General features: G+C 48.7%; 1 protein-coding gene across 5 annotated transcripts in view; it reads left to right on the top strand.

Annotated features, from left to right (window-relative positions):
• The window catches only part of eya1 (EYA transcriptional coactivator and phosphatase 1), a 365,193-nt gene that overhangs the window by 230,568 nt on the left and 112,100 nt on the right, over nucleotides 1-22,525 (top strand). For all 5 annotated transcript variants that reach the window (XM_038809594.1, XM_038809593.1, XM_038809597.1 and 2 more), the window contains 2 exons: nucleotides 21,484-21,623; nucleotides 22,115-22,198. In XM_038809594.1, the coding sequence (XP_038665522.1) occupies nucleotides 21,484-21,623; nucleotides 22,115-22,198 (224 nt within the window). The remainder of the gene's footprint in view (nucleotides 1-21,483; nucleotides 21,624-22,114; nucleotides 22,199-22,525) is intronic.

Genomic DNA, 22,525 nt, shown 5'->3' with positions numbered 1-22,525 from the left:
ATGCTCTTTGTACCAATGTGTACCGTGACTCCTGGCTGTCACTCTTCCCTCTCCAAGTTGTCATGTAGCCAGTCTAAGACATCCTTTACCCTAGCATCAGGGAGGCAACATATTATCCTGGTGTCTCGTTTGCAGCCACAGAAACACATATCTATTCCTGTTACAATTAAATTCCCTGGAACTAATCCAATCCCATACTTTTTACTCATCTCCCATGCAGCAGAGACAATCACGGTGCATTGAATTTGGCTGCTGTAGCTTTCCCCTGTGAGGCCATTCCCCCCCAAAAGTATCTAAAGCGGTATATTTGTTTTGCAGGAGAATGGCCAAAGGAGATTCATTCACAGCCTACCTCGTTATCCTGTTCTGCCTGGTGGTCACTGACTCCCTTCCTGCCTATGGAGTCTGCAATGTGACCACCTCTCTATACGTGCTATCCACAATACTCTCCACCTCACGGATGCTCCAGTGTCCCCAGCCGCCGCTCCAGCTCCGAAACCCAGGCTTCCAGGAGCTACAGTTGGCGACACTTCCTGCACACATGCTGGCCCCGGGCACTGTTAATGTGCCAAATTCCCACATACAGCAGGAGGAGCACACCACAGCTTTGACTTCTTCTGCCATGGCTTACTCCTTTAAAGTAAACCTTTGGAAAATACTTAAAATCAAATAATATAAATTACTCTTGTGCCCTTCTACCCTGGTTACCTTTACTATAGAATATAACCCTTGCAAACTTTGTCGCACAAAATAAAGACCTTACAAAATGTAAGCAATTAAATTAGTAAATACTTATAGGCCTGTACTCACCTAATCAGCCGTTTCTACTTGCCTTACATTACTTTTGAAACTTGACGTCACCGTAGGAGCTCCAAACACCTAGCTTGCACTCAGATTTCTCAATGCACTCTAGCACTGTTTTCAATCCCCTCTCACACTCTCCTCTAAGTGTTGCTGACTGTCAGTCCTGGTGTCTTCCTCTCGCACTCTCCTCAAAGGGAGATTTAGAAATCCAAAAAGAAAAGTTGAGAAAATAGAACAGTATGACAATTTGGTTGTAGTGCATCTATGATGCCCTTACTCTAAGAACAGTTAAAGGCGAGTAATCTGAATACGCAAGGCATTTGCATAAAATAGATGGCACAAATAAATGGTTTGGATCTAATCACCATTACAGAGACATGGAGCTGGATTTAATTATCATCATCCGGCTTCTTTGCAAGTGAGGGGCACATGTTAAATCCAGCATTTGTGTACTTGCTTTCTACCCACTGACCCTTGACCCCACTGCACTTTTACTAGTGGCAGGGTTGGCGCTTTGGCAGGGGGCTGCCAGCCAGCCGAGGGGCCAAATGAGGCCCTTAGTTGTGCAATTATCAGGGGAATGTGGAAATAGCAACGTCATTGTCCTCTTCACAGTAGAAGACATAAATTACATACTAGAATTGAGGGGTAGCCAAGGGGCTAATAAGCATGAGGAAATCAAAATAGTTTATATCAGCTCAGGAAAAAGTTTTGGAGGAGCTTAAAGGACTAAAATCAGACACATCTCCAAGACCTGATGACATGCAGCCTAGGATTCTAACAGAGGTAGCGGTAGACATATTGGACGTTGTGATTATGATTTTCTACATTTTGAGCCTGACATCAGTCAGCGGGAAAATGCGGGAATCGACTATTGGGAAAGTCTTAACAATGCACTTCAAAAATTACTACATAATCAGACAGTCAGCATGGATTTACGAAAGGGAAATTGTGCTTGACAAAATTATTTGAGTTTTTTGAGGAAAAAATTTCTTCACTTAAAGGGTTGGGAGATAATTAGAATTATCTGCCCCAGAGAGTTGTGGGTGCTCCATCACTGAATATATTTAAGGCTGATAGCGAAAGAATTTTGGTGTCTCAGGGAAGCAGGGCATATGGAAAGTGGGTAGGAAAGTGAGTTGAAGCAGAATCTCAGCCATTATTGTATTGAATGCCGGAGCACACTCGAGGGGATGTATGGTCTCGTCCTTATTTCCCATGTTCTTATATAGTCCTTTCAATTCTGCCACTATCTCTAAAGTATTGTCTACTTTCCCTTCCACTCCAATGTCCATATGAACTGGAGCAGGATATCCATTTGAGCTGTGTAGGTCAATGACAACATAATGTGAGGACTAGCCTTGTAAGTTATCTCCCCCGAGCAAGAGCAGGCAGTTGGTTGGTCTCCCGAAAGTTAAATCTACCCCTGTGTGGCATATGTCACATTATACTTATATGAGAGTAAGTGACTCTGGGGAGTGAAAGAAAACATGAAGGATGATTGGGAAATTCTGGCTTCATCAACTTCACCCCATTATGCTTTTATCATCAAAGCCTTTGGCAGCTGCCTCCTTTAAAATTAAGGGCACATCTTGCTGTGCACTCTTGTTATGCACTGGCTAATGTTGCAACCAGATAAGTAATGTTTAGATGCTAGAAAATTCAATAGCAACCAAATTCTCAACTTGCATGCTGACATATATACAAATAAATGATCTTGAATCCTTCACTGGATTGAAAGTGAAGGATTTTTCACCTATGCATATATATACAGTATAAAGTATAAATATGAGAACCTTTAAATGTTGATTTACAAGTGTGAAATGTGCCTTTCTGCAGCATAGACATACACACTAAGCACCGAAAGAACTGTCTTTTGTGTCTTGCATGCAGCTGTAACCAATTTGAGGTTCCGAGCTAACTCGTTATGGAATGCAGACCATCTTGACAGCTGTTTTTATCCCCGAAAACTCGCAAACACAGAAGGCAGTTCTACTGGCATTCACAATTGTCACCAACTTCCTACTTTCCTTCTGTGGAGTGGGTGCCTTGTAGTGTCAAAACAAAAATGCTCACTTTTGCAAGAGCTGCAATTTAGAATCTGCATGTTTTCCAGTTTTTCCTTTAGACATCTCTATTTTGCTTTAGCATATATAAGAAATAGGAGCAAGAGGAAGGCAATCCGCTCTTTGCTGAATGCTGCACCATTCATTAAGATCATGGCTGAGCTACTACACCAAATCCATCTCCATGCACTATCCCCTGTTGTTTAATTCCCTTGCTCTCCTAAAATCTAGTGATCTGTCTTGTATTATACTCAATGATTGAGAATCAACATCACTTGCCAGTGATATACAAGCTTTTGAGGGACGACATTACTCCACATCTGAGTCCAAACTGGTCAACATGAGACTGCAACTTCTAGTTCTAGCCTCCCTAGCCAGAGGAAACATCCCTCCAGCATCAACCCTGCCAAGACCTAGTACAGTAAATTGCTCCTCATAGGCAAATCCCCACATCCCAGGAATCAGTCAGGTCGATCTTCGTCACACTCCCTCTAAGGCAAGTATATCCTTCAAGTAAGGGGATCAAAACTGTACACTGTACTCCAGGTGTGGTTGGACAAACACCCGATATAAATGCACCAAGGCTACTTTACTCTTTTACACCAATTCTTTTTGAGTAAAGGCTAACATATCATTTGCTTTTGTAATTACTTGCTGTGCCTCCATATTAACCTTACGTGATTCGTTTGTAAGAACGCCCATATTATTTTGAATAACAGCATTTTCCAAACTCTCTATTTCAAAAAAAAGTCTGCTTTTCTATGTTTCTTATCAAAGTTAATAATATCACACTTGCCCACATTGTATTGCATTTACACATTCTTATCCACTCTTTTAACCTGTCTATATCCCTTTGCAGCCTCTTTGCATCCGCCTCACTATTTATATTTGCACTTTCATTATTCACCAAAGGAACTTGTGTTTAATTACATGCTAAATGGTTTCACTTGTGCAAGAAACTCTGCCTTCCGATTCTCCAGGCGTGAGAGATCCCAGCAGTACGCTCAAACATACTAGAAATTGGAGTATAATGAGACGGGCTAATTCAGGCAAAGAAATTGCACATTGCAACTTCATGCCACCTCTATTAAACTTGCAGAAATGTCCAAGAAAATATATATTCTGTGGAAAGGTGGGACAAAATATATGATTTTTAGGACCAATAAATTCTGCAGTGGAAATAAAATGTACCAAACTTCAAATTCAATCAAAATAATAAGCATGGTAACTCTTAACTGTCAGAAACCTAGCCGTTCAACATTTGAAACAGTAGCAGTCAAATCGCTTGAAGACTCATTTTAGCTTGATTGTAATTTATAAAGTTGTTTCATATTTTGTTTGTATATTTGTATTAAGCCTCTGAATTAAGTGTAAACTTATTAGAGGTACACACACCCCTTCACCAAACATACTGGGCGGGATTCTCCAAGCCCGCGTCGGGTCGGAGAATCGCTGGGGTTTCAGGAAATTGCTGCCGCTCCGACGCCGGACCGTGCTTCTCCAGAGACCGGAGAATTGTCGCCACTCAATCCTGCATGGTTGCCGTGGCACCGGTCGGGGGCCACTGAAATAGGTGCCTCGCGGCGATTCTCCGCGGGCGACCGGCCAAACTCCCGCCAAGTCCCGCCGCCGTGGTTCCAACCTGGTACCACTCGGCGGGAGGTCAGGCCCATGGCCGTGGTGGACGTCCTGGTGGGGGGGGGGGAGATCTGACTCCGGGAGGTGGCAGCCACGGGGTCCAGGCCCACGATCGAGGGCTTCCGAACGGCGGGCGGCCGCGATCTGGAGAGGGCCTACCTCCTTCCGCGGGCCTCGCTGTAAGGTCCCTAAAATGTTGCTCTGCGCCGGCGCGAGGATGGCAACCACGCGCATGCGCTTCTGCGGAGATGGCCATCGCGTGGACCTGCACCGGCCGTCCAGGACTGCTTTTCGGCGCTGGAGCAGCGCGCAGCACTCCGGTGCCGTGCTAGCCCCCTGAAGACTGGTGAATTTCTGGGCCAGGAGGTCTGTTGACGCTGGCGTACACCACTCTGGTGTTTATGCTGCCGTCAACACTTGGCTGGGATTTCGGAGAATCCCGGCCACTGTTCTTTTTAACGTATTTGTTCATGAGACGTGAGCATTGCTGGATGGCTAGCATTTGGTACCCATCCCTAATTGCTCTTGAGAAGGGTTTGGTGAACCACCTTCTTGAACTGCTGCAGTCCAAATGGTGTAAGTACACCCACGGTGCAATGGGAAGGGACTTTCAGGGTTCTAACCCAGCGATAGTGGAGGAACAGCAATACAGGTCCAAGTCAGGATGGTGTGTGGCTTGGAGGGGAGTTTGCAGGTGGTGTTCTCATGCATCTGCTGCCCTTGTTCATCTAGATGGTAGAGGTCACAGGTTTGGAAGAAACTGTTGAAGAAGACTTGATGAGTTGCTGCAGTGCATCTTCTAAATGGTGCACCCTGCTGCCACCATGCTCCAGTGGTGGAGGGAATGAGTGTTGAGGGTGATGGATGGACTGCCAATCAAGAGGGCTGCTTTGTCCTCGATGGTTTCAATTTTCCAAGTGTTGTTGGAGCTGCATTCGTCCAGGCAAGGGGCAAGTATTCACTTCTGACTTATGCCTTGTAGACAGTGGACAGACTTTGGGAAATCAGGAGATGAAATACTTGTTCCAACTTGTTTTAGCTCTGTTTCTGGTCAATGATAATCCCCATGGAGGATGTTAGTGGGAAATTAAGCAAAGATAATGCCAAGGCGAGATGATTAGATTATCTCTTGTTGGAGATGATGTGAGACCATTTAAAATGAATAAACTCAGAATGTTTGAAATGAAAAACAAAGGAGGCCACCTTACAAAAAAGTGCTTATGTATATTGGCTTAGTGCAGGGAGGCTTTCATGGGAAACAAAATGAACAAAAGGGAGCTATGGGTGTCATCAGATTGATAAGCTGATCATTTTGAAATTGAACTAACCAGTGTAAATTCAGGCTGACAGCAATTATCACAACTTATAAAGCAAGAAGCAAGTCTGTTGACAACTATAATACATACATAAGCCAATTCCTAGTCGAAGGACATTGATTAAGAACTATGAAGCCATGGTTCAGAGACTCTCCAGAAAGGTCTGCTTCAACAAATGAAGTATTGTGGAAGAGGATGGGTTGAGGAATATTTGCTGGGGCTTTCCTACTTGGTAATTATCAATTGAATGCAGGTAATGTCAGACATCACACAGACCCAATAAATCATGTCATAGGCACAAAAAGCAACCAGTATAAGGTGGGCCGCATTAATCAGGAACGCAAAAATTTGAGAAAAGCTATATTTATCACTAATACAAAGGAGGAAGTAAATTGATTTAAAACAATATTTGTTTCCTTGTCCTTTGTATGTAAATTTCTGATCCGAACACGAGGGCCATGAGATTAATTTGCTCAATGTTCTGATCTTGTGTCTTTAAGAATAGCAAAGCCTTTACGATCTTTCTAGGATTATATTCCATCAAAGCTCCCGGCTTGGATTGGTCCCCTTACTGGAGGTCTGCTCAGTGGCAAGGCAGTAGCATATACAGCTTTTGTGGTACGGGCCCGGAACGTCCATTCCCCGTGGGGTTGTACCCCAAAGGTACCCCAAAAGATACATCCCAGGAGGTTCCACCTCTCTTAATCAAATAGTTCCCCAGGGAATGTTAGAAGGATTAAAACCACTTATAATTCCTGGATAACTATCGTACTTATATAGCTCAACCTGCACCCCCCTCCCCCACCTCCGCCAACTACCCACCCGATCTTCCAACCCTTACCTTTCCAGGGCAGCTGGCCACCTACTCCCCTCACCCACTTACCAAACACATTTACTTTCTCTGTGGCTTCAAGTGGCTTGGACCTTTAAACTACCCTGGCTTACATATCAAAAGGAGGTGTGACTTCACATCCCAGGTGCTGCAGCCCTGCACCAAAGGACTCGGGGCCCAGGCCCAGTTTGGAAGTCTGGACAAGAACTGGTGCAGCTCTGGCTTAAGATAGGTAAAACGGAACAGAGCAGCAATCTGACTGTGATTGCCACTCTATGGAAGATCTGGCCCAAGGGTGTAGCTGTAGAGCTGTTTCTTCAGGATGTAGGCAAAAGGAAGGTTCCCCTGTTTGACACTGAAGAACATGGTTTAAAAAGTTACTATTTGCATGAGCAGCTTGAGCTATTAATGGACTGGATTTTCCCGATCTTGGTTACACACTGACGTCGACGCCATTTCTAAGTTCTGACTGCATTGGAGGTGAGTATGCGGCAAAGGCCAGTATTTTCTGGAGATGACCAAGTAGTGGGTTGCATTTGCAGTACCCACCCAATGGAAGACAGCAGATGTGAGTGAGAGGTCAGACCTGAAAGTGTCAAATTTAAAGAGTACCAATCAGTCTTCAAACTGAAAGAATCAGGAGTGCAATGCTGAGAGTACAGTACACCAGAGAAGGGACATGGCAGTCCATTGTAGATGCCTCCCTGTATATTGTGATGGGGCCAGTGTGACCCATGAAACATTTTGTTTCCTGATTCTGGCAGGACGAAGCTGTCAGGCAAACAATCATGAAATGAAAAAATGAAAATTGCTTATTGTCACAAGTAGGCTTCAATGAAGTTACTGTGAAAAGCCCCTAGTCGCCACATTCCGGCGCCTGTTCAGGGAGGCTGGTACGGGAATTGAACCGTGCTGCTGGCCTGCCTTGGTCTGCTTTAAAAGCCAGCTATTTAGCCCTATGCTAAACCAGCCCCTTATGCACCAGCGTGGCTGGAGGCCTACAAAGAGGTCAGCAGCCACAGTGTGGGTAACGTGCTAGAAGCACTTTAACAGCTTTGTGCTTTAGAATGTACGAATTAAAGCCAAACTGTCGGCCCTAACAATCTCACAGAGATAGTACACCTCTGAATAGGAGGGCCACACTAAGCAGTGAATAAGAACACTGGAGATCCTTGCCCATTGCCAATTCCCCTGAGGCAAATGTTCACAGCAATGGAAGGTTAATGAGGGTAATGTAAATATTGAAGAAATGCAATGACAAGAACATCGCTTCAGATAGTGGCTCAGGATGGGCACCTAAGAAGGTTGGTTGCAGCTGACCCCTCTAAATTGGAGGAGAAAGAATGCAAAACACATGAGAGCAGAGACACACAGGGTGTGCAATAAAGTGCTGGAAAAACTCAGCTTGGGGAGCATCTTTGGAGAGAGAAGCAGAGTTGACATTTCGAGTTCAATTTGATACTTCTTCAGAACAGAAGAGAAGTAGGAATGTGGGGGTTTTATGTAGTTAACAAGATGATGAATTGAAATGGCAAACGACTGGAAGGTCAGGATCATTCTTGTGGACTGAGTGGAGGTCTTCCACAAAGCGAAACCCAGGGACCACATTGTGAGCAGCTAATATAATAGACTGAATTGAAAGAAGTGAAAACAAATCGCTGCTTTTTCTGGAAGGAGTGTTTGGGGCTTTGGACAGTGAGGAGAGGACGTAAGATACAGGTATTACACATCATGCAATTACATGAAGTGCAGTGGGTAGGGCATGAGGTGTTGGGGTGATGGGGGAGTGAACCAGGGTGTCATGGAGGGAATGGTACCTTTGGAATGCTGACTGTAGAAAGCAGGGTCCCTTCAGAATGCAGGTAGGTGAGGGGAGGGGGAAATGTGTTTGGTGGTGGCATCATGCTGGAGATGGCGGACGATAACCCTTTGAATATGGATGCTGGCCATGTGGAAAGTGAGGGAAAGGTGAAGCCGATCATGGTTATTGGAGGGTGGGTGAGGGGTGAGGGTAGAAGTGCAGGAAATGGGTCGGACATAGTTGAGGGCCCTGGGGAAGAGTGGCCAAGCTGACCACCCTCATGGTGATAGAGCAGGAGGCACTTGTCATTGCAAGGGTGGCAACAATGCAGGCAATTGGAGATGAGGGATTGGTATTAATCCCGTTAATCTGAATTCTCCTCTTTCCCCTTAAATGCAATTTTTAAAAAATTCTTTCAATATTTATCCAATACCCTTTTGAAGGCTATGACTGCATCTGGATTCATCGCCGTATCAGGCAGTGAATTCCAAATCCTCACCACACATCACACTGGTTTAGCTCACTGGGCTAAATCGCTGGCTTTTAAAGCAAACCAAGCAGGCCAGCAGCACGGTTCAATTCCCGTACCAGCCTCCCCGAACAGGCGCTGGAATGTGGCGACTAGGGGCTTTTCACAGTAACTTCATTGAAGCCTACTTGTGACAATAAGCCATTTTCATTTCATTTTTCACAAAAGACCTTTCTTTCTGTTGCCTCTGGTGCATTTGGCAAATCACCCTAAATCGGCATCCACTGCTTATTGAACTTGCCCGCCAAAAGAAAATGTTTATTGTCACCAAACAGATTTAAAATGTGATTTGAAGATAAAGAATTTCTGAAGCATATCTTGCATGAATCACGTTTACTGTTTTGGACCAGATCAGATTTGAGCTAGCTTGTTGACATTCTGCAGATATTGCCTGTTTCAACAAATTCTGCAAATCATCTCAATTACAAAATAGAATCCTGCATATCAAATGAATATTTAATCATACATTTCCTGCTAGCATTCTCAACAATCTACGCTTGGCATTTTTAAGCACACACACAGACTTCACGGGCACGATTCTCCGCACTCACGCCGGTTCGGAGAATAGCGGGCCGCGCAAGTTTTCACGTCGACGCAGGTCCGACGCCCTCCCGCTATTCTCCGAACCCCGCACAAACTACACGTCGGCATTCCTGGCAAAGGCCTCGAACGCGCCCCTGACACGACCAGAATCGCTACTTATTGGCCCCCCGTTATTCTCCGGCCCGGATGGGCCGAAGTCCCGACGTCATCACGCACTGTTTTCACGCCGGCCAACACACCTGCTTTTCAAGTTCGTCAACCAGTCGTGCTGGCTGACGAGAGCTTCGATTAGGTGAGTGCACCGCTCAGCGCACCACTCAGCGCACTGCTGGAGTCTGGCCACAACGGGGAAGGCATCCCCGAGAACGGGAGGGGGGTCCAGAGCGGGGGGGAGTGGGGGAGACTGAGGAGGGAGTGGGGGAGACTGAGGGGGGAGTGGGGGAGACTGAGGGGGGGAGTGGGGGAGACTGAGGGGGGGAGTGGGGGAGACTGAGGGGGGAGTGGGGAGACTGAGGGGGGAGTGGGGGAGACTGAGGGGGGAGTGGGGGAGACTGAGGGTGGGAGTGGGGGAGACTGAGGGGGGAGTGAGGGAAACTGAGGGGGGAGTGGGGGAGACTGAGGGAGGAGACTGAGGGGGGGAGTGGGGGAGACTGAGGGGGGAGTGGGGGAGATGGAGGGAGGAGATGGAGGGGGAGTGGGGGAGACTGAGGGGGGAGTGGGGAAGACGGGGGGGGAGTGGGGGGGGGTAGGGAGAGAGTGAGCGAGTGACCCGTCCAACCCCGTTACAAATGTCTGCCACCATGCCATCGTGTGCCGGTCACGAGGACAAGGCCACTGTTTGCCCTGTGGCTTACGGCCACAGGCCACTGACGCACCGGTGAGGAGGATGTAGTTAACTGCCCGTTGGATGCAGAAAGTGACCAGGGGTTAGGCTGCCCGCGTGTCAGCAGCGCGACCAGGCCACCGGGACACACAGGTATCCCGTGGCAGGCGGCTGCCGAGGTGTCGACTAACCTCCGTCTAACATGTCCCATTTCTCTGCCCCTACCACCCTTCTGTAGGTTAGCACAATGTCTGCGAACAGAACGGCTGTGTTCTGCGCAGTGGTTGGGGCCGCTGCACTGCATTTGGAGATGCAGCAGCATCCACAGCCACAACCCGCAGTGGATGCAGGGCCAGCTGCAGCAGCAGAGGGAAGGGCCGAGGAGTTGCCAGTCATCGAGCAGCATGGGGAGGAGGAGGAGGAGGAGGAAGAGGAGGGAGTGAGGGTGCAGCCACGGCACCAGAGGCGACGACCAAGGCCGAGGATGTACCGTGTCCGGGTCTCTTTCCTAACAATGCCGGACATCACCTGCAGGAGGAGACTCCGGCTGAGTAGGCGGACGGTGATACATATCTGTCACCTCGTGGCGCACCTCGCCCCACGTGGAACGGGGGGAGGACATGCGATCCCGGTTGCCATCAAGGTGACGGTCGCTCTTAACTTCTATGCGACCGGCTCCTTCCAGTCTCCGAGTGGGGACCTCTCCGGGATCTCCCAGTCATCGGTGCACAGGTGTATCCGGGATGTGACCGACGCCCTCTATGCCATCACGGACCTCTACATCACCTTTCCCGAGGACCGAGCAACTCAAGACTCATGAGCTCGTTGATTTGCCAACGTGGCCGGGTTACCGATGGTGCAGGGGGCAATCGATTGTGTTCACGTCCCCATGCGCCCGCCTGCAGGGGACAGGGACGTGTTCACAAACAGGAGGGGGACATGCTCCATGAATATCCAGGTGGTATGCGACCCCCACATGAGGATCATGAACGTCTGTGCAAGGTTCCCAGGGAGTGTGCATGACTCCTACATACTGGTGCAGTCGTTCATCCCTGCGATGTTTGAGGGACGTCCCCCCGGCTGAGGGGCTGGTTGCTAGGCGACAGGGATTATCCGCTGAGGTCTTGGCTGATGACGCCTATACGGAGGCCTCAGACCAATGCGGAAACCCGATACAACGATGCCCATACAGCAACCAGGGGTGTGGTGGAGCGCTGCCTTGGCCTCCTGAAGATGAGATTCAGGTGCCTGGACCGCTCCGGAGGGGCCCTGCAGTACCAGCCCGACAGGGTCGCTCGCATTGTTGTGGTCTGCTGTGCGCTGCACAACATCGCGATGCAGAGGGGAGATGACCTGCTGCAGGAGGCGGAGGTAGAAGCAAGTGGCAGTGGTGCCAGCACAGAGGAGGAGGAGGAGGCTGGCGGAGTGGCGGGCGCAGCACGCAGACACGACCCTAGTGCTGGTGATGTCCAGGAGGCGGCACGACGGACCCGGCGAGGACGGCGGGCACGCGACGCCTTGGTGGCAGCACGGTTCACGCGTCGTATGCGACGTCCCTGCTGAACACCAAACCACCACCTGCATCGCTAGTTGTGCAGAGGGTCAACACATAACTGCCACCACCACAACCACCCCCACCCCCTCTCAGTGTACACTGCTCCACTTCGACATCACCCTTACCACTGGGTCCAGACGGTATGGCACAACATTGATGGCTGTGTCAGCGGGTGTGATCAGTGCCATGTGGAATGATGACAGCCCGCTCTGCGAAGAGCTGTGAGCTCAGAATCGTTAGAGAGAGTCTGACCCATGGCAATAGCTGAACCATCCACCTTGGTGGCCGCTGAGATCATCACGGACACTCCATCACGTGCCCTCATGGGCTAGCTGTGGGAGGGGGTGGAGGGGAAGGGACTGCACACCCGGCACCGAAGTTTCATCGCTCGTCAACCCCAGCGACACTCGGTCACCATCACGATTCCTGTGGCTGTGGAACAATCACACGGTATTACAAGTAAGGTGGAACAGTGCGTTTAATGTGAACAAAAATTTACAGGTGCCCTAGCCCCTACAACTAAACTGTGCCCTTCACCCGTGCCAACTTACTCAGTGTCTCTCTTTGTTGCCTTACGGGCCCTACCACTACGTCTAAGTGATTCCCCAGATAATACAGCAGGAGTGGAGGAGGACTGCTGCGAATCGCCCCCTTCGACTCGTTTCTCCTTCGGCAAGCGTTTCCTGGGGTGACCGGGCCTTGATGGGCCAGGCTGCTCTGCGGGCGTCTCGGGTGACGTTGTGCCACCCTGCTCTTCCTGCTGCCCACCCGATGCACCAGGGATGGGACGGGGGGAGGCCGAGAATTCCGGGACGTCCCGTGATGGAGTTAATGGGACGGGCCCCGAAACCTCCTCCTCCCTCGGGGAGCCCGGTGGCCCCCGGGCCTATACTTTGGGACAGAGGTGCGAGCGGGGAGGTGCCCCGTCGCACCACCGACACCTGGCGCTGCCAGTCCTGGAGGCCTGCGAACGGTATCCACCAGGATCCGAAGCTTTGCAGAGACGGAGTCCAGGGAGTTAGATATTCCCGCCAGGGACTGTGCGATCTCAACCTGTGAGTGCACGAACGCCATCCAGCACATGTGTCAGGCAGTTGATGCTCTCTGCGACTGACTGCTGGGACTGTGCCATCGACTTCTGGGACTGTGCTATCGACTGCTGGGACTGTGCCATGGCGTGCTGCGACTGGGCCATGACCTGCTGAGACTCGGCCAAGGCCCGCAGCGCGCCAGCAATGTCGTGTTGGCTCTGGCGCATTGCTGCCTGTGAGAGGGCAACCCTGTCCAGGGCCGAGGATGACGCGTGCACATTAAGCCCAACGCCTTGCATAACCTGACCCATTGCCTCCACCGCGGATGCCACCCGTGCGGTGTCGGCCTGGGTTGCTGCCATGAGCGGCACCACTCCCTGCTCATGGACGCGGTTCGACTCCTCTAACAGCGTCTGCAGAGTCTGGAAGACAGCCCTCATCCCGTCATTGTTTCCCTGGGTTTCTTGATGCATCGGCTGTGCGGGTGGGTTGAGAAAGTCTAGGAACTCGGAAAACGTCTGGGAGCCAGCTGCATGCTGGGCCTGGCCTGGCCTCCGCCAGTCCGGGCCCTCGGCTGCTCCGACCTCCACCTGCTGTACCTGCTCAGCTGTGATGTGCGACCCAGACTGTGACCCAGGAGCCTCATCACTAAATAGGCCAATTCTGGGATGATGGATGGTGTGGGAGATAGCTGTGCCGCAAGCTCGAAGTCATCTTGGGTTGACGCCTCCTCTATATCATCGGCCTGCTGAGAGGCCGCAGGGCGTTCGCGGGCCATTTCTCTCTCTTGCTCTGTCGCCGCCCTCTGGGCGTCCTGCTCCACAGATTCGGTTGGGGAGGATGGGACTCCCCGCTGATCGGGCACCCTCTCTTGTGCGGCCCTGGGTGAGGTGGGGGCAGATGCCTGTGTCTGCCTGGAGGCAGACGGCCCTGGTCGTTCGGCATCACGTCCTGGGGAAGAGAATGAAACGGGTTATTTAGATTCGCTCGGCTGGGCGCTGGACGGTGACCCAGTGGGCAGGGTGTGAAGGGACAGAGGATGGGGGAGGTGTCCAAGTGGGCAGGGTGTGTGAAGGGACAGAGAATGGGGGAGGTGACTCAGTGGGCAGGGTGTGAAGGGACAGAGGATGGGGGAGGTGTCCAAGTGGGCAGGGTGTGTGAAGGGACAGAGGATGGGGGAGGTGACCCAGTGGGCAGGGTGTGAAGGGACAGAGGATGGGGGAGGTGACCCAGTGGGCAGGGTGTGAAGGGACAGAGGATGGGGGAGGTGTCCAAGTGGGCAGGGTGTGTGAAGGGACAGAGGATGGGGGAGGTGACCCAGTGGGCATGGTGTGAAGGGACAGAGGATGGGGGAGGGTTTTTTTTTTGTCATGCAGGGTTGTCTCACTTGTTGCAGCTCCGCCAACCTCGCATTGCGCGATCTCCCGGGTGGCAGATCCCCCAACAAGGTCCAGTGCCCACTGCTCAAACGTGGTGAGGGGGCACAGGATGCGCGAACCCCCTCCAGTCTTGTTCCGCTCACGGGTGTTGTGAGCGGTCTTGTCCTGTTGGGGGAGGGGGCAATGGTATATCATTACAATATGGCAGGTATAAGCAGTCCGTTCAGATACTGGCACAGTTTGGGGATCAAGTTGTAATAAGACCATTGCATCTCTCCACGGGGGTCAGAGCGCTGGGTCTGTGACTACTTTGTGAACCACCCTCAACTCACTCTGCCCCAATCCCCCTCCACCCCCGTGCCCGGGGGGGGGGAGGTGGGTGATTAAGTTAAGGGGGGAGGGATGGTTGTGACCCGGGGGCACCCTCTTGGCACTTACCCTGGCAGCCCTGGTGAGGTTGTGCATCTTCTTCCGTCATTGGTCTGCAGAGCGAGGGGTCTGCCCCACAGCACTAACGGCAGCAGCCACCTCACGCCAGGCCTGGCGCACCGCGCTGGCAGGGTGGCGATGCGCTCTACGCGGGCAGATGATGCCCTTCCTCTGCTCGATTGATTCGAGCAGCATCTCCACGTCAGCCACAACGAATCGCGGGGCTGCTCTCCTGAGCTCTGACATCCTGACCTAGTTTCTATGCTCGCCCGCGCCTTTTTACGGCGTCGGGCGGCGTCACGTGGGCGTGTTCGTAGCGTCGCCGCGTTCCGGCGTCATCGCGCACGTGATTGATGCGGCCCCGATCCTAGCCCATTTCCCGGACGTGAATACCTCGGGAAATGGGCAGTGTCGGGCCATCGCAAAAGTCGGCCGTTTTCACGGCCAACTTCGCGATTTTCCGCGGGTGCGGAGAATCGCGCCCCACATGTATTTCTTCGATCTTCTGGAAGGTTTACTGATCAACACTATTGAAATGTGAACATTGAAGCTAACAGCCTTTTTTGTAGGCAATATATGAATGACCAGAATAGTTTACGATGAATATTAATTGTTTTCAAATAGCTCCTTATAACAATCGGCCACCTCTACCTCTTTTAATGGGCTAAATTCACTTTACCAACTTGACCCTCAAACTAGCCAGTGCTAATCTTTTCTAATATAGATTGTCTCCATTCAAGACTTGACCTGCAGTCTTTCACAGCCTTCTTCAGGATGGAAAGTGAAACCCTGACCATTTTGTTCAGCTGGAAAAGAGCCAAAATCTTGAACTTGATCTCCTATCTTCTTCCAACTCTCTGTATTGGGAATTATCTTATTGAATTAGTGTTCTTTTTGCTGTGGGTCCTGTAATATAAGGGTATTCAACATAGCAAAGGTTAATGTGGGACTGGAGAACAGTACCGACCACAGGATGATGTAGAGAAACTCATGACAGGAGACAAGAGGCAAAGATGTCTGGAGAGGGAAAGAAACAGCATCCTGGCATATCTGAAGTAAACCTGAACTGAAGGCACAGCTGGAGATCACCTGGAAAGAAGCACCATTTCAGATGTGGTTGCTGAAAGGCAGAAGAAAAATCCATTGAGCAGCTAAAGGACTCCACCAGACTCCACTAGGTTCTAAGGCTGAACTAGCCTTTAAATACCTTCAAGCTAAGAATCAGTCAGAGCAGTCCATTTTGTTAATCGGCACAGGCAGCACAGATTCAGAAATGACTCCATTCCACGTGGCAGCCAGGCTCTGTTAATGTATGATAGCTTCAGGGTTAGATTAGAAGGCAGAGGCTGAACAAATGAATACGCTACTGTACTCAGTAGGTTCAATAGCTGATGACATTGCGAGGCAAGGAATAAATAGAGCTTCAGATAAGTTTGAAGATGATTTGAAATCCTTTGACATTGACTTAAATTTAAAGAGCAAACGAAGTTCAACAAGCATGTCCAACAGCCTGGAGAACCAGTTGACTCTTTCATAAACAAATTATACAAATTGGCTGAAGGTTGTGACTATAGTGACATTTAGTCAGAACTTGCACAATACCAAATAGTAGTTGGACTGGCTGATGCCTTTTTGGACATACTACACATAAAAGGACTTCTGACCCTAAAAAAGGCCAACAAAAGGCAGTCTGAAATTCAGCAACAACACCAGTCTATTTTACATGCCAAGGTTACGCCTTGGATTAGAGAATCTCTAACTGTCCAGTTCATAAAGCAACAAAAGGGCAGGGAGATTCCAGGCCAAGGAGGACAACAATACCCAAAAAGACCATGTCAGCACTGTGGAACCAAAAGACATTATAGGCCGAAGAAATGTCCAGACATTTCTGTGTAATGTTTCAACTTCAACTGTTGGAACACTTTGGAAAACCGTGTAAGTCTAGGTCCTCGAGACATGTGGAGGATCCCAAAACAGTCCACAGGATTGAGGCACTACACCAAAAGGAAGTTCAAGTATGCTTCTCAGTTGAGATCACGGTTCTTGGATTCCCCTTCTGGAATGCTGAAACTCTATAAACTGGCTCCTCACCAATTTCTAATTAGACACGGGAGCCAATGTTATGGTCCTGTCAGATAAAGAACCATGACTGTTGCCACCCAAAAACACAACTGTAAGGAAAAGATGCCTTTAAGCTCCCAGTTAAAGTACATTGCAAGCCATACTCCCAGTGCAAAATCAAATGAATACAAGAGACAATGAGTGAGATTTTCTAACTGTTCACACTAGCGGGATCTTTGGGTCTCACTGACGGCGCACTCCCGCCACAAGTTTCCTGGCATCATGGGGTGGACTCAATGGGAAGTTCCATTGACAGCAGTGGGACCTGAAGATCTTGCCGCCAGTCGATGGTGGGCCACCTCCTGCTGCTGAGAAACATGCTGCAGGGAGGCCAGGCAATCTTGCCTATTATTTGTATTCCATAATCAAGAATATTCCCCCTTTAGCAGGAAAGCTTGTATCGACCTCTACCTCCTTCAGAAAATTGATCAGGTTAACAAGCAAGTGTTTGGTTCCAATTTTAAGAAAGAGTTTCAGAAACTTTTCACCAGATTGGGCTGACTGAAGACTCCATACAATAGTGTACTGAGAGGATGCCAAGTCTGTGCGCCTGTTCACACCATGGAAACTACCGCACCCAGTTGTGAAGCAAGTGCAGCAACATATGGATGATATGACCAAAATGGGGGTCATCTCCCCTGTCAGTCAGCTGACGAGTGGTGCTCTGGGCCTGTCTCAATTCCAAAGCCAAGTGGGTCCCTTTGCATTGTTGTTGATGTGACACAACTCAAGCACCGGTGCTTTTGAAGCTGTATGCTATCGGCAGCATCTGGCCACTTCCACTTGATGAGAAGTCCAGATTGCTGACTCAGTTTATCATCCCGTTTGGCATTACCACGGCAACTAAATCTTTTCAATGCAAAATGTTTGCGATCTTACAAGACTTAAGAGGGTGTCATCTATCACATTGGTAAGATTTTGGACCATGGTACAAAAGTTAAGGAACACGACAGGAGGCTCACTTTCAGGAAGCAGGGCTGATGTTGAATGAGAAATGTAAGTTCTCAAAGACCTCTACTTTATTCTTTGGACATATTATGAACAACAAAGGCATCACACACAAAGCAAATGCAATCAGTGTTTTCAGTCACACTATCATCTATTCCAGACTTCCAAAGAATCCGAGGCATGGTGAACCAGTTGGTGACATTTCTGGTCAACCTGGCACAGGTGACAGACCTGCAGCACCTGCTCAAAGAACGGCAGGCATGGCACTAGGATGTGCACCAGGAGAAAGCATTTGTTCACATGAGAGACATGCTGCTATCACCTGATATCCTGGCTTACTGCGACCCATACCTGTCCAATACAATAGCAGCGGATTCCTCCTCCATAGGTGTAGGGGCAGCTTTACTCCAGAAACATTGGATGCATGTTGCCAACCAGTGTATTACTCATCTAAAGGATGTCAGGCACAGAGATACGGTATGTTGGTATTGAAAAGGAAGCTCTCATAGTTACATGGGCTTGCAAGAAGTTGTCTGACTACATTATTGGTCTGAAAGTCACTATAGACCACTGGTCTCACTGTTAGATGAGAAGAATCTTGAGAAGATGTCCCACAGAAATTGCAGATTCCGCATGTGTCTCATGCACTTCACATATGATAGGATGTAAGGTTAAGGGAAACATTAATAGACACAATATCCAAGGCCGCAGTTGACTTTCCAGTGACACATGATGTCAAGCTGGTTGAGGAACTTGAGTTGTGTTCCCAATTGGTGTGAAAACAATTGCCGGCTGTATCAAGAAAGCTTTAACAAATACACTGTGAGCGAGATGAGTGTGTCCGCATTCGTCATTACTGTAACATAGATTATCATAGAATTTACAGTGCAGAAGGAGGCCATTCGGCCCATCGAGTCTGCACCGGCTCCTGGAAAGAGCACCTTACCCAAGGTCAACACCTCCACCCTATCCCCATAACCCAGTAACTCCACCCAACACTAAGGGAAATTTTGGACCCTAAGGGCAATTTATCATGGCTAATCCACCTAACCTGCACATCTTTGGACTGTGGGAGGAAACCGGAGCACCCGGAGGAAACCCACGCACACACGGGGAAGATGTGCAGACGCCGCACAGACAGTGACCCAAGCCGGAATCGAACCTGGGACCCTGGAGCTGTGAAGCAATTGTGCTATCCACAATGCTACCATGCTGCCCTGGAGTAACCAAGGGTGACACAACAGAGGCCAGGTGGCAATGGCATGAAAATTTGCTGTGAACAGCAGAAACGTTTCACTGTATTTCACAGATGATCTGATGATACAGAACGAGCGGTTGGTCATTCCAATCTTCTTCCAATGGGAGATGCTGCAACAAATCCACAAAAGCCACCTGGACATTACAAAGTGCAGAGCATGGGCCCAGTCTGCAGTATGGTAGCTAAGAATATCAAGAGAAATTGGAGAAATAATCTCAAGCTGCCAGGAGCTTGCTGTGTGCAAATTGGTTACCTCATTTCCTGCATTATAACAGTGACTACACTCCACTGGCTGTAAAATGCTTTGACAAAGCAGGTGGTCGTGTAAAATTCTATATCAATGAAAGTCTAATTTTACTTCCTTGGATTTGTGCCTTGTGAAATCCCTACATCCGGCTTTGGCAAAATAAATAATTTCCATTCATAAAAAAATGGAACACCTCAATTTATAAGTACTGCATTAGAGTGTTGGCCTTGATCTTATGTGCTCAGGTCCTGGTGTGGGTTTTGAACCCACAACCTTAAATACAGAGGTAAGAGTACTACCGGCTGAACCAAAGCTCATGCTATATGCTCTGCCCTCAGAATATATGAAAGCATTTTACATAATGGATTTGTTGTGAAGTGCAGTTACTCGCAGAAGCACAGGTCCCACAAATAGTAAGAATTTACCCCCAATCTACTTTTTTGATGGTGTTGGTAAAGGGAGAACACTGGACAGAGCACCAGGAAAACCAAATGACATACTCTGAATAGTGTCAGGATTTTCTATATCCATCTGTGTAGCTCACCACTGGCTGTCAGTGAGATCGGAAGATCCCGCCAATGTCTATGGCATTTTGCGTGGCTGACCTTCTGCTGGGGGACTCACCATGGGGGTCACCTTCGACTCGGCTAGAGTCTCTGGTAACACGGCTACAATGTAGGGTTAGATAATGCACTTGAGTTCATGCTTGGGCATGTACTTCTAATCTAATGGCTCAGAGAAAGAGTACTATCGCTAAACCATGCTGATACTGAAATAATTGATATTTTAGGATGTGGGGCATGATTCTCCGACCCCCCGCCGGGTTGGAGAGTTGCCGGGGGGGCGGCGTAAATCCCGCCCCCACCGGCCGCTGAATTCTCCTGCACCCCCCGGGGCCAGATTCCACCCCCCCCCCCCCCCGGCCACCCCCCAGCCCGCCCGCGCCACCAGGTCTGCCGGTTAGGGATCTAGTCTGATCTGGCCCCGGGGGGTGCACCCACGGTGGCCTGGCCCGCGATCGGGGTCCACCGATCCGCGGGTGGACCTTTGCCGTGGGGGCACTCTTTTCCTACGCGCTAGCTGTGTCAGCCTCCGCGATGGTGGGCGCCTAGGTGACCCTCCCCTGCGCATGCGCAGGGATGACATCAGCAGCCGCTGACGCTCCCTCGCATGCGCGGACCCGCGCTGGCGGGCGGAGTCCCTTCGGCCCCGGCTGGCGTGGCGCCAAAGGCCTTCCACGCCGGCCGGCATGGCGTAATCCACTCCGGTGCCGGCCTAGCTCCTGAAGGTGCGGAGGATTCCGCACCTATGGGGCGGGCCGACGCCGGAGTGGTTCACGCCACCCTGTCCCACCGGGTCCCCCCGCCCCGCCGGGTACAGGAGAATCCCGCCCGTGATGTTTAAAGAGAAGGACTGGATATAAGGTGTTTCTTTACAATTATCTGTAACAAATAAAAATCTTCTTTAATGTATATGGATTTTTTTCTTCAGTTGGATCTAATAGGATTTATTTGGTAATTACTTTTCAAATTACAATCTAAGCAAAGCAAAGCACAGACTCAATTATTGTTGACAGTATTAAGTATAAATGCTTAAAAATAGATGAATGCTTAACAATTATGAAAGTAGGGCAGCACGGTGGCACAGTGGTTAGCCCTGTAGCCTCATGGCGCCGCGGTTCCAGGTTCAATCCCGGCTCTGGGACACTGTCCATGTGGAGTTTGCACATTCTCCCCATGTTTGCGTGGGTTTCGCCCTCACAACCCAAAGATGTGCAGGTTAGGTGGATTGGCCACACTAAATTGCCCCTTAATTTGAAAAAATTAATTGGGTACTCTAAATTTAAAAAAAAACAATTATGAAATTACGCTCCTATTTTACCGGAAGCCTTCATTGTAAACTGGTTAACTCATTCATTGAAATGGATGAAAGTGGAATATTATAGGAATATATTGCAAATTAAATTTTATCCTTGACAGCCAATTGCAATCAGAATCCACTATATTATCCCAACAGTCTTGATGAAAATATACATGGTCCCTATAAATGTATTCCCTCTTGAAATTTTAGGATCTGTAAGTTTGCAAATGACAGTGCATATAGTCACTTGAAAAAACCCTTCATCTGTCTTTGTTGGAAGGTGAAAGTCATTTTATATTTCAGGAGAGTTTGGTACAATCCACAGTTCATCAACATCTATAAAAGACGCAGAATCAGATCGATTGCGTAGAGCTTCAGATGGAAAGTCACGTGGCAGAGGCAGAAGAAATAACCCCTCACCTCCCCCAGACACTGACCTTGAGGTAAGGCTGACATATTGATCCCATTAAAAGTAAATAAAACAAAGCCACATAGAGAATGATATATGAGCACCAATAAAGGCTACACTCTCTAATATAATAATGAAGGTTACATGCATGAAAATGAACAAGCTAAATAGCTTAAAATCTTTTTGTAATTTCTTTTCTGAGTAACAGTTTCAGTATTGATTTTTACATGTTAATTCTCTTGATAAATTATCTGTTAAATGTATGAACGAGTTAAAACAATCTGATCTAGTAACTACCAAGCATTAATATACTATCACCTCTCACCATTATCTCATTTGATGAGTGACTTCGCAATAGATTTTGCTGGTGTCAGACTTTGACTTTTAAGTCCCTTAGTGAGTAATATGGAAAGCTGGGTCACGACACAGTTGCACTTAACTACAATTCCCTCTGGTTTCACAATTATTGATTGAGGTGTCATTTTTCAGTGTGCAGAGGGCAACATTGATTTCTCTCTTTCACAGCGAGTGTTCATATGGGACCTGGATGAAACGATCATTGTTTTTCACTCCTTGCTCACAGGATCCTATGCCAATAGATATGGAAGGGTAAGTACCAAAGGACATTAGATATAGATATTTAAATGGTCCTTTCTAAAAAGTAATATGCTTTTTAACATCAAGATGTAAGATAAATATGAGGAATCATGAAAAATTTGGTGGAGTTGCCAACTTTGGACGGTTTGTTTTATTATTACATATTAATATCTAACCACTGTAATAAATGTTCCTGTCGGTCACGAGAAATGCATTTTTTTTATTTGTATGGCTGGGGAAGAAGCTATTGTTCGTTGTTGAGATTAACAATCAATTTCACGGCTTCAATGGTTGCGATGCCACCAGGAATGGATGTCACAGGGCAGATGTTCAGTATGT

The sequence above is a fragment of the Scyliorhinus canicula genome, chromosome 10 (assembly GCF_902713615.1).
Source record: "Scyliorhinus canicula chromosome 10, sScyCan1.1, whole genome shotgun sequence".
Taxonomy (NCBI): Eukaryota; Metazoa; Chordata; class Chondrichthyes; order Carcharhiniformes; family Scyliorhinidae; genus Scyliorhinus; species Scyliorhinus canicula.
The sequence above is the reverse complement of the archived record's forward strand: the minus strand, read 5'-3'. Positions and strand labels throughout refer to the sequence as shown.